General features: G+C 46.9%; 1 protein-coding gene across 5 annotated transcripts in view; it reads left to right on the top strand.

Annotated features, from left to right (window-relative positions):
- nphp4 (nephronophthisis 4) overlaps positions 1–14886 on the top strand; it is a 770918-nt gene that overhangs the window by 155012 nt on the left and 601020 nt on the right. For all 5 annotated transcript variants that reach the window (XM_072478481.1, XM_072478484.1, XM_072478483.1 and 2 more), the window contains exon 3: positions 2386–2564. In XM_072478481.1, coding sequence (XP_072334582.1) covers positions 2386–2564 — 179 coding nt within the window. The remainder of the gene's footprint in view (positions 1–2385; positions 2565–14886) is intronic.

Genomic DNA, 14886 nt, shown 5'->3' with positions numbered 1-14886 from the left:
CATTGAATTATTTGGACACTCTCCTGAGTTTGCTTTTAAAAGGTTAGTTCACTTTAGTCTCTGAGCAAGCTGTTTTCCCCAAGAAATCACATGACTTCAGCTAAATAACTAGCAAGACACCCGGGAAATGAGAATTATTTTGTTTACTTGAGTTGAAATAAAAAGTTGCTCTTGGGAGGCTGTTGCTCCTGCTGATTGGTTGAAAAACACATGGCCTGGGAGAAGTTCTGTCTGAACCTTTTTTAAAAAACTCCATGTGTGTCTAACGAACATACTGTGAAGGAAGCTTGCTCCTTTATCTCTCACTCTCTCTGTATTGTCTGCAGTCCATAGTGGGTGTTCACCGTTAGCCTGGAAACTCGTATCTCAGTATAACTTGTCTGTATTTGAAAGCCTGCAAAGTTGCGACAAGCACGAGTTAATGAAGATGGTGTTTCACCGAAGATCCATTGGAAAGGTCTTGCAGGAACACCAAATCAACAGCATCAAGACCTTTTTGAAATTTATCCTTTTGCAAAAGATGTTTCCTTAGACCAGTCTCTGCAGAAACCTTGGACAGGTTCTCCGCCCCGCCACGCCACATTTCTGTCCCGACCGGCCAGTGGGATTCTCCGTTATGGCAGCCGGTCAATGGGGTTTCCCATTGTGGGGCAGCTTCACGCCGTCGGGAAACCCCCCGGGCGTCAGCATATCGGGAATCACGCCGGCGGAAACCCCCCCCCCCCCCTCCCCCCGTATTTGTCTTGTCCTTTATTTTGTGTATGTGTGTGCGCATGTGTTTGGGATTTTAAAAGGTGTGAATTGTTACACTTCCAGATTACAAATTATATGTTCACCAGATTTGTAATTTAAATCAATTATTCTGTATTTAGTGAAAGAGGTCTGGTTGAAGTCTACTTTATTTTGGGCCTAGCAGTAGCAAAGGTAAACAATTGCCCATTTTGATTAGTGAATTACACAGTTTGACTTATGGTGCGATCTGTGGAGTAGCGGGGCTAGAAAAAATTGTGCACACCTCCCTTCCAACTCAGAACATACACTAATGGTCTGTCAGGGTCGAGGGAACTCTACGATATACAATGGGCGGGATTCTCTCACCCCGGGGCCGGGCCGGAGAATCGCTGCGACTGGCGTGAATCATGCCACGACGCCGGGACGCGATTCTCCGGAGAGCGGAGAACCAGCGCCGGTCGGGGGCCGCTGTACGGGCCCCGCACCCCGGCGATTTTCTCCGCCCGGGATGGGCTGAGCGGCCGTACAAAAAAACCTGAGTCCCGCTGGCGCCGTTCTAACCTGGTCTTACCCGGCGGGACCTCGGCGTGGATTGATCCGGGGGAGGCCTGGTGGGGGGGAGAGAGGGGTCCGACCCTGGGGGGGGGGGGGGGGGGGGGGCTCTGCTGTGGCCTGGCCTGCGATCGGCGGGCTGGGGGCCTCGTTTGTTCCGCGCCAGCCCCTGTAGCCCTACGCCATGTTGGGTCGTGACCGGCGCGGAGAAGGGAGAAACCGCGCATGCGTGGAAATCGCGCCTGTCCCACTACGCATGCGCAGACCCGTGGCGCCCATCTCACACTGGGATCGGCAGCTGGAGAGGCATGGGTTACTCTAGTGCCGGGCTGGCCCCCTGTAGGGGTCAGAATTGCTGCACCTGAGGCCATGTTGACGCCGTCGGGAAATGTGACGCCGTTTACGATGGCGTCAACACTTAGCCTCAGGAACAGAGAATCCCGCCCAATATCTCATGTTTTGATAAGGGTCAAGTTATAAAGTAACACAAGTTTATCATATGATGGTTGGTATATGCCTTTGGCTTGCACCAATTGGATTTGAATTCAATCAAAACTGATGGTATACAAGTCCCTAAATGAAATGAGCTTGGGTCTGAACTACTTCATATGCTTATGAACCCATGCCATGAAATGGCCCAATATTGTACAAAAAAACACATGGATGGTGAATGTGGGATACTGAAGCGGCACATTGGTATAATAAGGAATTATTTTTTGGAATTAGATATAAAGCATATTGTTGGAGCAGAATGGGTGGAATTTCACCCTGGAAAGCTTCACATGATCAGGGTAGCAATGATCTTTGGACAACTGTTGTTGGACAATTGTTCCATTCCTCAGCACTGCCAACACTGATCCAGATATTCAAATTAATCCAAATGAGAAAAATTAAAACATGAATAATGCGTTGCATATCTGTATTAAATTGCGACGTTCTGAAAGAAAACTGGAAATTGTATTATATAGGTTCATAAAGTAATCATGGCAGGAGCTATAATTTTCTTAAAATGGGTCTGGAGCAGTTATTAATGAAGAATGTTAAGGGGGAAGAAAGGAGAGGTTTAAACATAATGTTTTCTCCTTTTGTGATCTTTTCCAGGCAATTTACTTCCATACATCCCTCAACTGCAGCCACGTTGCAATCATTGTGGAAGTGGTAGCTATTGCGAAGAAGTGTGAAGGTAACGAACAAATCCTCTCGTGTGGGTTTGGAATTCTCCACTTGTACAACAAGCAGAAGCTTGCCTCAGATGCAGCTAAAAATCAAAATGTTAAAAGGTCAGTACTTTGGATTACTATTTGTAGTTTTACAATAATTGCATTAGAATTACAGCAAATCCTGGTCCCACGGATACACAAGTGAGCACATTGCTTGGGACCCATTTATGAGATTATCGGCAAGTCTAATTTTGTGGTGCATAGAGCTGTAGGAATCCCAATGTGTATATTGACCAATGGATTGAGGTAGACAGTAGATGAGAACTCAACACAGATTTCTCAACCAGCAAGTCAAGGAAAAGATGGCTCATTAGACTGCTCCATTTCACAGGCAAATTTGAGTGTGGGATGGAGCACATTAAGGAATGTCAGGAGATTCTTACATGCCACTGCAGATTCAAATATGGCAAACATGTCATCTACATAATCAGAAATATACAACGGGTGGAAGGAGGTTATGGATAATTTCTTCTGGAAACTGACAAAAGTGAGTGAGAGCTGGCCCTAGAAGGGCAACATCATCTATTTGGGCATACATAGCATCCTCAAAGCTGCATTCAGCTGCGAGTGTTACCAAGTCCATAGGTTTAACGAATACAAATTCAAAACACATTATAGATTTCCATGATATATTCCGAGGAGATAGGAGAGGTGCTAAATGAATATTTTTCGTCAGTATTCGCGACAATGTTGTCGAGGAGAATACTGAGATTCAGGCTACTAGACTAGAAGGGCTTGAGGTTCATAAGGAGGAGGTGTTAGAAATTCTGGAAAGTGTGAAAATAGATAAGTCCCCTGGGCTGGATGGGATTTATCCTAGGATTCTCTAGGCAGCTAGGGAGGAGATTGCTGAGCCTTTGGCTTTGATCTTTAAGTCATCTTTGTCTACAGGAACAGTGCCAGAAGACTGGAGGATAGCAAATGTTATCCCCTTGTTCAAGAAGGGGAGTAGAGACAAAACTGGTAACTATAGACCAGTGAGCCTTACTTCTGTTGTGGGCAAAATCTTGGAAAGGTTTATAAGAGATAGGATGTATAATCATCTGGAAAGGAATAATTTGATTAGGGATAGTCAACACGGTTTTGTGAAGGGTAGGTCGTGCCTCACAAACCTTATTGAGTTCTTTGAGAAGGTGACCAAACAGGTGGATGAGGGTAAAGCAGTTGATGTGGTGTATATGGATTTCAGTTAAGTGTTTGATAAGGTTCCCCACGGTAGGCTACTGCAGAAAATATGGAGGCATGGGATTCAGGGTGATTTAGAAGTTTGGATCAGAAATTGGCTAGCTGGAAGGAGACAATGGGTGGTGGTTGATGGGAAATGTTCAAACTGGAGTCCAGTTACTAGTGGTGTACCACAAGGATCTGTTTTGGGGCCACTGCTGTTTGTCATTTTTATAAATGACCTGGAGGAGGGCGTAGAAGGATGGGTGAGTATATTTGCAGATGACACTAAAGTCGGTGGAGTTGTGGACAGTGCGGAAGGATGTTCTAAGTTCCAGAGGGACATAGGTAAGCTGCAGCGCTGGGCTGAGAGGTGGCAAATGGAGTTTAATGCATAAAAGTGTGAGGTGATTCATTTTGGAAGGAATAACAGGAAGACAGAGTACTGGGCTAATGGTAAGATTCTTGGCAGTATGGATGAACAGAGAGATCTCGGTGTCCATGTACATAGATCCCTGAAAGTTGCCACCCAGGTTGAGAGGGTTGTTAAGAAGGCGTACGGTGTGTTAGCTTTTATTGGTAGAGGGATTGAGTTTCGGAGCCATGAGGTCATGTTGCAGCTGTACAAAACTCTGGTGCGGCCGCATTTGGAGTATTGCGTGCAATTCTGGTCGCCGCATTATAGGAAGGATGTGGAAGCATTGGAAAGGGTGCAGAGGAGATTTACCAGAATGTTGCCTGTAATGGAGGGAAGATCTTATGAGGAAAGGCTGAGGGACTTGAGGCTGTTTTTGTTAGAGAGAAGAAGGTTAAGAGGTGACTTAATTGAGGCATACAAGATGATCAGAGGGTTGGATAGGGTGGACAGTGAGAGCCTTTTCCCTCGGATGGTGATGTCTAGCACGAGGGGACATACCTTTAAATTGAGGGGAGATAGATATAGGACAGATGTCAGAGGTAGGTTCTTTACTCAGAGAGTAGTAAGAGCGTGGAATGCTCTGCCTACAACAGTAGTGGACTCGGCAACACTAAGGGCATTCAAATGGCCATTGAATAGACATATGGACGATAAGGGAATAGTGTAGATGGGCTTTTGAATGGTTTCACAGGTCGGCGCAACATCGAGGGCCGAAGGGCCTGTACTGCGCTGTAATGTTCTATGTTCGATGTTCCACTACACAATTTGAACAACAGGCGAAGCTAGCTGTTTCACGCTGCTACTTTGCAGTGGCAACACAAATGGTGCTTTCCATTAACAGAATGCTACAATCAAGTCAAAAAGAGATTTAGCCTAGCACACAAATGAGTAATGCGGTATATGAATTTAATTCTAGGTGCGATGCCAGGTATGTAGACCATACGTCCTAACGACTGTGGATGGTATCAAACTGCATGTCAATTCAGCTGTTCTCAATAGGCAGCACACACCAACCCATGCTTGCAAAACTCAGAACACAATGTCTAATGTTAGAAATTCTAGATGAGATTCTGCGATTGGGCTGCACTCCCTGAACAATCCTGAGTGTACAAAGAATAACATTAACATAACCAAAGATTATCAACCAGGATTGCAATGTAGCTCAGATAATATTCTAGAAGTACATATATTCATATGCAAAAGGAATATGTTGAGACATTGCACATTTAATTAGATAAACAGAAGCATGAGGGACAATAATTCTCTGATGCATTTGCAGTGGAACATCTTAACACATCTTAACAAATCATTGCTGAATTGCTAATCAATCAGCACTCCTTTTCTCAAAGCATAAATTGTTGTTCCCTTTAAAATTTAACAGTCTTGCATATGTCCTGATGAGTGCAAGACGAAAAGCTTCAACAACATGTCTTTTCTCATACTTAGGTTCTGTAATGCCAAACAAATATATTTTATATTATAAAAGATAAAAGAGGCTCTGAAATGACAGGCAAATTATGGACTACAGCCAACCTTCAATGTGCCAAGCCTTCTTTATCTAGTGTATTTTGCATATGGGCCATTGATGAAGGCTCTTGTGTGTGGATCAGACAGGTTTATCTGGCACAGATCTGTCTGAAAATGCTGTCATCAGTCAATTCAGCTTCAGTTGTCCTTGATGATAATGATACAGATGCCCCACTATCTTACATTGGACAACAAGCTTGGACAGGGAATTGGCATCAGACTGTGGCTCCAGGTGTGCACTAATGCTTATGAGTTTCTGTCTCTATTTCCTCCATCTTATTGCACACCTTGTTCTGAGGTACCCATTTTGTTCTTCTATCATTGCTTTGCCCTAGACCCCGATTGTTTCATTATTGTTGTTTTTCTCTTGGTGGGTGCTCCAGTGGTCCAACATGTCCCATTCTGAAGGTCAGCGCTTCATTGATTGGGAAGTCCACCCCAAGTCAAGCATGCATCTGGCTGCATTTGTTCTTTGCAGATGACCCTGATACATGGAATACTACATATCCGACCATTTTGGAAATATGAACACCTACAAAACGTAGACAGCTGATGCCTGTCCCTAGTTATCCATAACTCACTGGTGCGTATTTTCCTCGCACCTTTGTTGTCCAGGACTTTAAATTATTCCCAGTCTTCACTGATATTAAGTATTAGAATGTTAAAATATGTTACCTTTTCCAGCAGGTAATTACCTCACCAATATCTAGCTCAAATGTGCTGTAAACTGTGGTCATATATCATCGGAATTTCCGGCTTCTGTGGCGGCACAGGGGTTAGCACTGTTGCTTTACAGCTCCAGGGTCCCTGGTTAGATTCCCGACTTGGGTCACTGTCTGTGTAGAGTCTGCACGTTCTCCCTGTGCCTGTGTGGGTTTCCTCCGGGTGCTCCGGTTTCCTCCCATAAGTTCTGAAAGACGTGCTGTTAGGTAACTTGGATATTCTGAATTCTCCCTCTGTGTAACTGAAAGGGCCCCGGAATATGGCGACTAGGGGCTTTTCACAGTAACTTCATTGCAGTGTTAATGTAAGCTTACTTGTGACAATAAAGGTTATTATTAATAAATTATTGTCCTGATGATAATATTCTCTCTCTCTCTCTCTCTCTCTCTCTCTCTCTCTCCCTTTCTCTCTCTCTTTTTCTCTCTGTTATCTGCTGGCAACATCAGTGGAGTCTCCTTCTACTTTGACAAGCCATATTGTTCAATAAAGCTTCTTTTAAAAGCACATACACAATTATGCTCTGTGTCCTTTGTTTAAACCATGATTTGTCCCTGTCCAGAGACTCGTTCAACTTTCTTTCGTTTTCTCCAGTGTTTTTCCATTATGTGATACCACGTGCAGTCAATTTTCCAGGAAAAAATGTTCATATCTTGCTGGAACACCTTATTTCAATCCGAGGCCTAGTCTTCATAACTGAAAGAACTATCTCTGCGGCTCATCTGTAATCTCTGTTGCTTTCCTTTTTTAAAAAAAACCATTTTAGTGAAGCATTTATGGTTTTATAACAATAAACGATACAAATACAAATGTAAACATAGTTCACCACAGTAACCCATCCCTCAATCTCGCACTGTTCCCGCCTACTCTAAACACAAAATAGCGTAACTTCCCCCTATCTCCCCCTTGCTAACCCCCCCCTTACAGAATCTGCTGACAGTTTATTTTTCTCAGAAGAAGTCGATGAATGGCTGCCACCTCCGAACGAACCCTAATGTTGATCCTCTCAGGGCGAACTTAATTTTCTCAAGTCTAAGAAACCCAGCCATGTCTGATTTTGGGGGCTTCGAGTCCCTCCACCCTAACAATATCCGTCTCTGGGCTATCAAGGAGGCAAAAGCAAAACATCAGCCTCTCCCCCCACTAGACTCCCGGATCTTCCGGCACTCCAAAAATCGCCACCTCTGGACTAGGCGCCACCCTCGTTTTTAGCAACGTGGACATGACATCCACAAATCCCTGCTAATATCCCCTAAGCTTCGGGCATGCCCAAAACATGAGGACATGGTTTGTGGGCCCTCACACACCAGTCCTCTACCCCAAAGAACTTGCTCATCTGGGCCACCGTCATGTGTGCCCGGTGAACCAGCTTGAATTGTATCAGGCTGAACCTGGCACATGATGAGGACATGTTGACTCTGCTCAAAGCATCCTTCCGCCTCTTCCTCCCCTCCCAGCTCATCTTCCCATTTCCGCTTGAGCTCACCTTTCTGGGCTTCCTTCCACTCCATAAGTTCTTTATAGATTTCTGAAACCTTCCCCTCCCCCACCCCTGTTCTAGAAACTACCTTATCCTGTACCCACTTTGGCGGTAGAAGCGGAAAGGTCGAAATCTGCCTTCGCACAAAATCCCTTATCTGCAGATATCGAAATCAATTCCCTCCCGGCAATTCGAACTCCTCCTCCAAATCCTCTAAACATGGATGGCTCCCATCAATAAACGTATCCCCCAGCCTCTCAATCCCTGCTCACTGCCACCTCCGAAACCCCCATCCAGCCTCCCCGGGACAAACCGGTGGTTGCCACAAATTGGAGCCCACACCGACGCTCCATCCACTCCCACATGCTTCTGCCACTGCCCCCAAACTCTCAGGGCCGCCACTACCACTGGGCTGTGGAGTACCGGGCCGGCGAGAGCAGCAGAGGAGCCAATGCCCCCAAACTACACAAGGCCGCCTCCACCCGCTCCCACACCGACCCCCCCCCACCCCCAAAAAAAAACCCCACCACCACCCACTTCCTAATCATGGCTATATTTGCTGCCCAGTAATAGTTCCTAAAGTTCGGCAGTGCCAGCTCCCCCCCGCTCGGCTCCGCTCTAACAGCGCTTAGAATAATCGCTTATTGTCACAAGTAGGCTTCAATGAAGTTACTGTGAAAAGCCCCTTTCTTTACTTGCGGGGTTTTACCCAACCATACCAAACCAGACATTACCCTATTTACCCACTTAAAAAAGGCCTTTGGGATAAACATAGGGAGGCACTGAAAAACAAACAGTAATCTCGGGAGAACCGTCACCTTTACAGTCTGTACCCTCCCCGCCAGTGGCAACGGGAGCATGTCCCACCTTTGAAATTCCTCTTTCATTTGTTCAACTAACCGGGTCAAATTTAATTTATGTAGCTGCTCCCATCCCCGTGCCACCTGAATACCCAAGTAACAAAAACTCCCACCCACGACTTTAAACAGCAACTCCCCCAGCCTCCTCTCCTGCCCCCTCGCCTGGATCACAAAAACCTCACTTTTGCCCATATTCAATTTGTACCCCGAGAACCGGCCAAATTCCCCTAAGATCCGCATAATCTCCCCCATCCCTCCCTAGCGGGTCAGCAATATATACGAGTAGGTTGTCTGCATATAACAAGACCCTGTGCTCCACCACCCCCTGGACTAGCCCCTTCCAATCCTTTGAAGCTCTCAGCGCCATCGCCAATGGCTTTATAGCCAATGCAAACAACAGTGGGGAGAGAGGACATCCTTGCCTTGTCCCCCAGTGTAGTCTAAAGTAGTCAAACTCACCCGGTTCGGCCGCACACTCGCCACTGGTGCCTGGTACAGCAACCAAACCCAGTCAATAAAGCCCTGCCAAACCCAAACCTTCCCAAAACCTCCCACAGATAATTCTATTCCACATGGTCGAAGGCCTTTTCCACGTCCATAGCGACCACTACCTCCGCCTCCCTCCCCTCGGAGGGCATCATGATCACATTTAGGAGCCTTCTTAACGTTGGCCGTTAGCTTCCTGCCTTTAACAAACCCTGCCTGGTCTTCCTCTATCACTCCCGGAATCCAGTCCTCTTTCCCTGAGGCCAAAATTTTGGCCAACAATTTGGCATCGACATTCAGTAGGGAGATTGGTCTGTATGACCCACATTGCTCTCGGTCCTTCTCCCGCTTCAGGATCAATAAAATCGAAGCCTGCGACATTGTTAGGGAAAGGACGCCTCGCTCCAGTGGCTCATTAAAGGTCCTCACCAGCAGCGGGCCCAGCATCCCAGAAAACTTCTTGTGAAATTCCACAGGATAGCCATCCGGTCCCGGAGCCTTGCCCGACTGCATGGCCGCCAATCCCTCTACTACTTCTGCAATCCCGATCAGGGCTCTCAACCCCTCCACTGACCCTTCCGCCACCTTCGGAAACTCCAACCCTTCCAAAAACTGTCTCATCCCCTCCATCCCAGCTGGGGGTTCCGACTCATACAGCCGACTATGAAACTCCTTGAACATCCCATTCACCCCCACTGCGTCCAAGATCGTGTTCCCCCCTCTGTCCTTCACTCATCTATCTCCCTGGCCGCCTCCCTTTTCCTGGGCTGATGTGCTAGCATCCTATTGGCCTTCTTCCCATACTCGTATATCGTCCCCCTCGACTTCCTCAACTGCCCCATCATTTTCCTTGTGGATAGCAGACCAAACTCCATCTGCAGCCTCTGCCGCTCCTTCAACAATCCCGCCTCCGGGGCTTCGGAGTATCTTCTGTCCGCCTGGAGTATTTCCATAAGCAGCCTATCCATCTCTACCCACTCCACCTTCTCCCTATGAGCCCGTATTGAAATTAGCTCCCCCCTGACCACTGCCTTCAGTGCTTCCCATACCATTGCTGCCGAAACTTCGCCCGTATCATTTATCTCCAAATAGTTCTGAATGGCCTCCCACACCCGCCCGCACACCTCTCATCTGCTAACAAACCTACACCCAATCTCCATTGCGGGCGCTCAGTCTAACCTGATCCACTACCCTCAGGTGTATCTCTTGTAACATTGCCACGTCCGCCTTCAATCTGCTCAAATGCGTGAATACGCAAGTCCTCTTGACCGGCCCATTCAGCCCTCTCACATTCCATATGGTCAGCCTGATCGGGGAGCACCCTGCCCCCCCCTCCCCCCCCGCAACAAAACAACAAACTCAATCCCCCATATCCAACTAGTCACCTGCTCTCCCCCCACTGCGCTTCCGTGAGCTAGCCCACCCAGCTAGCCTGGTAGCCCCCGCCCATGGCACCAAGCATCCTACTCCCCACTGATCTCCTCCCCCCCCCCGCTCAAACATACATATACAAAACATAACAATCCCCAACAAACACAAAGAAATAAATTCCACCCATCATCTCCCCGCAAGAACAAAGTTAACCCGCATACAAAACTGAGCAACTGTTCAAAAAATTAGTACAAAAACAGTACATACACAGCCCATAAAGAAAATAAATTTAGCAGCATACGTACAGAATTGCTCGCCCCCAATTTCAATGTCCTCCATCGCCTGCCAGGCCCCTATCCTTAACAAAGTTCATCGCCCCATCCGGCGATTCGAAATAGAGTTCTTGACCCTTGCAAGTGACTCATAAACGAGCTGGACACAGCATGTCGAACTTCACTGACCTCCTTCTTAAAGAGTGCCAATTTAATTTTGTTAAAGCTCGCCTTTCTTTTGACCAGCTCCGCACTCATGTCCTGGTCAATGCGCCGCTCGTTATTCTCTCATTTCTAGCTCCTCGTCTGCCTGGCCCACTTCAAAATCTGTTCCTTATCCATGAACCGGTGCATTCATACCACCATCGCATTCGGAGGCTCATTCATCTGAGGGTTCCTCGCAAGCACTCTGTGCGCCCTGTCCACTTCCAAGGGTCGGGCAAACACACCTTCGCCCAACAGCTTCTCGAACATTCGCTCCACGTAATGCCCCTGCGTCCGATCCCTCGATTCTCTCTGGGAGATCAACAATCCTCAAATTCTGTCTGCGCGACCTGTTCTCCAGATCCATCGCCGCCGCCATCGCGGTTAGCTGGTCCTTGTGCTCAGCCACCTTCTCTTCCACCTTCTGGATCGCCAGTCCCTGGGCTTCCAATCTTTGCTCCACCCGATCAATCCCCGTCCAGGTACTCCTGTCTTTGCTTGGCGAAGCTCTCCTGAAGGAATTTCACCAGCTGTTCTGTTGACCACTGGGCCGGCAATCCCAGCTCCTGAGTCTCCGCCATGTCTTCCTGTGCTGAAGACTCCACTCTCTTCTTTGCCCAACAATCTCTTTTTTGCAGACCACTTCTGGTCCACGACTCCATAAACCAGTGGAGGATTCCTCCTCTCTACCTCACCAGTCTCCAATTTGTCCAATCAAATCCCCCATAATTCGGGGGAAAAGGTTCCAAATGTCCACCATGAGCGGGAGCTATCAAATAAGCGACTGCTCACTCCATGGCTGCCACCAGAAATCACCCTCTGTTGTTTTCCTTGATGACATTTGTTTTTGTCTCTTGGCTGGTTGAGATTTAGTTTAGAAAAGCTGCACAGAAGTTGCTTTCTCAGTCCAGGTGATTCGATTGCAAAGCGTTCAGGACAACCTTGTCAATTGTTGCTCTGAATTCATTTAAAAGGATTTTTTTCTTTTGCCGCAGTGAAGGAATAGGGTAGCGTCTGGGAAATGCATGCATAATTCAAGAATTTTCTGTTTACAGCCCTAACTAGAACACTCCATTGGTCACTTCCATTTGCTAGTTGGCATTTTGAAAAAGGACATAAATTTTTTTTTTGCCTCCATATCTCTTTGTACCAGGAGAAAGAAAAACATAGGAAGGAAACAATTCATTCCTAAATGGCAAATATTGTAGTTTTTAATGTGATCTTTTTAGTTGGGAAAAAATGCACTTCTCTTATTTCATGTAGATTTGAAAGTAGAGCATCAAAATCAAAACAATTTTGTAAGGGCTTTAGCTTTCTTGTATTTCTAGTTATTTTCTTTTGAAAGACAAGTAAAGGAATGTTCACCTGCAGCTCAAGTTAGAAGCTCACGTCTCACACCGTTTTGAATGCAATTGGTTATTTTCGCAAAGAACTCTTTTTCAATTGCCAGTTTCTTTTTGAAAGTGTTGGACATATTTTGCCAGATACTAGATAGACAAAAATGTGTTTTGAAAACATGAAACATACTGCAAAAATCGTTATACTTTATGAAAATGTGAGGAATGTAGTAATTGTTACATATTGTATTTCGTACCTGTGGAAATAATGTTATTATAAACACTGGTTTGAAATGCATAGAGGCAGTATGTCTGCTAAAGCTGTAATTAAGGAGTCACTGAAGGTGCGGTATAGATTGATTGTAACCATTTACTTGTTCACAGAAATATGGCTAATGGGATATTAATTTGACTGCCGGAGATTCCATGGAGAATAGATAATTTATGTGAGGGATTGTATTTAGTCCTAGTTTAGCAGATGATGTGAGTCTTCGTGGGATACAGATTATGTAATCAATGGGAGGAACCTTGGGCACAATTCTCTGAAATGGAGACAGAGTGTTTGCGCCGTCATGAACGCCGTCATGAACGCTGTTGAGGTTCACGACAGCGTGAAACGGCCCCTATCCCGACCGATTCAGGGCTCGAAAATGGGCTACGAGCGGCGCCGCGTCATTTACGCGGGCCAGGTCTTGGGCGCCGCATACATGACGCGGCCGGCGCCGCATAACTGGCGTCACCCGCGCATGCGCGTGTTGGCCGGTGCCAATCCACGCATGCGTGGTTGCCGTCCTCCCCGAGCCCGCCCCGCAAGAAGATGTCCGACGGATCTTGCGGGGCTGTGGAAGAATGGCAGTCCTCCTTCAGAGAGGCCGGCTCGACGATCGGTGGGCACCGATCGCGGCCCAGACCCCATTTGAGGCCCCCCCCCCGGTGCAGGATCCCCCCGCAGGCCGCCCCCCAGCGTTCCTGCGCTGTTCCCGCCGGCAGCGGCCAGGTGTGGACGGCGCCGGGGGGGAACCCGCCGTTTTGGGCAGGCCGCTCGGCCCATCCGGCACTGAGAATCGTGGGGGTACCGGTGAATCGCCATTTTGGCTGTCTCGGGCGATTCACTGGACCATGCCGCGCAAAACGCGATTGTGCCGATCTGGCCGCTTCTGTGAATCGCGGGAGGGCGTCGGACCAGCGTCACGGGAAAATCTGGCGACCCAGGCGATTCTCTGAAACGGCGCAGGAGCAGAGAATCGCGCCCTAGGTCTGTCTGTAGTTTTCAGTTTTGCCAAATGCTGTTAGATTGAGTAGAAGGGTCTGACAAGATAGAAGTGTACGGGATCTGCTCTTAAAAAGGGTCTCTCTCTCCAAAGATCTGCACAGATAAGCAAGTAACATGTTTTGGTAATTTAATTTTCAGTGCCGTTTGAACTTTATTGGGGTTGCTTAATTGGAATTAGTGGCTGTTGTAGATAGTAAGTTCAAAATTTTCCTTTTTAAAGAACTGTTTAACTGTTAATTGTAAAACTATTCCTTTTACGTTAATGTGGTTAATTCTGTTTTCAAATAGAAGTTTGTTTTAACATAAAAAATAATAATAATAATTGCTTATTGTCACAAGTAGGCTTCAATGAAGTTACTGTGAAAAGCCCCTCGTCGCCACATACCGGCGCCTGTTCAGGGAGGCCAGTACGGGATTTGATCCCGCGCTGCTGGCATTGTTCTACATGACAGCTGTTTAGCCCACTGTGCTAAACCAGCCCCTAAAATACCTATTGATCAGAGTCATCACTCCTGGGGTGAAATATCCTTTCCTCACAGTTTTACAGATTGAAAAATTGTTTGGAGTTCTCGTCTGGTATCCAAACAGAAGTTGGAGTCTGGTCCGGTCTCCTAACAAAATCTAAAACTAAAACCCAAGGCTGGGATTTTCAGTCTCTGCTGTGGCGGATGTAACGAGCCAGCCAGAGGTCCATTGACAAAGCCCATTGACTTTGGCAGGACCGGAAGATCCCGATGGTGCGTGGGGCTGGAAAATCCCAGCATAATTGTCTGATCTGCTAGGTAAGCTGTATGTTTTGAGTAATCTTTTATCAACCTCCTACCTAACAGCACAATGGGTGTACCTATACCACAGAGACTCCAGCGGTCCAAGAAGGCGGTTCACCACCACTTTCTCAAGGGAAATTAGAGATGAGCAAATAAATGCTGGCCTAGCCAGCGACGCCCACATCCCTATTGATAAAAATAGAGTCTGTATGACTCCTGGTTTTGGGACTAGCATCAAGGAGCAGGAAGGACGTCACTTCTATTCCATAAAAGGAGAGAAACCCTAAATAATAACTTGTGTTTATGTAGCACCTCCCCAAGGCCTTTAACAGAGGAGAAACAAATACAGAGCAGTTGTAGAAGAGTTAGTAGAAGCGACTTAGGGATCGATTTATGAAGATGCGGGGGCCGATTTAGCAAGGAGGAGGGTTCAGGGGGAAAGTTGCCGAACTTAGAGCCACGATGGCTGAGGGATATGATATATACATCACCTCAATAGTCTT

This window comes from Scyliorhinus torazame, chromosome 16 (genome assembly GCF_047496885.1).
Source record: "Scyliorhinus torazame isolate Kashiwa2021f chromosome 16, sScyTor2.1, whole genome shotgun sequence".
In the NCBI taxonomy this organism is placed as follows: Eukaryota; Metazoa; Chordata; class Chondrichthyes; order Carcharhiniformes; family Scyliorhinidae; genus Scyliorhinus; species Scyliorhinus torazame.
Note: the sequence above shows the minus strand (reverse complement) of the source record. Positions and strands in the feature narration are given on the sequence as shown.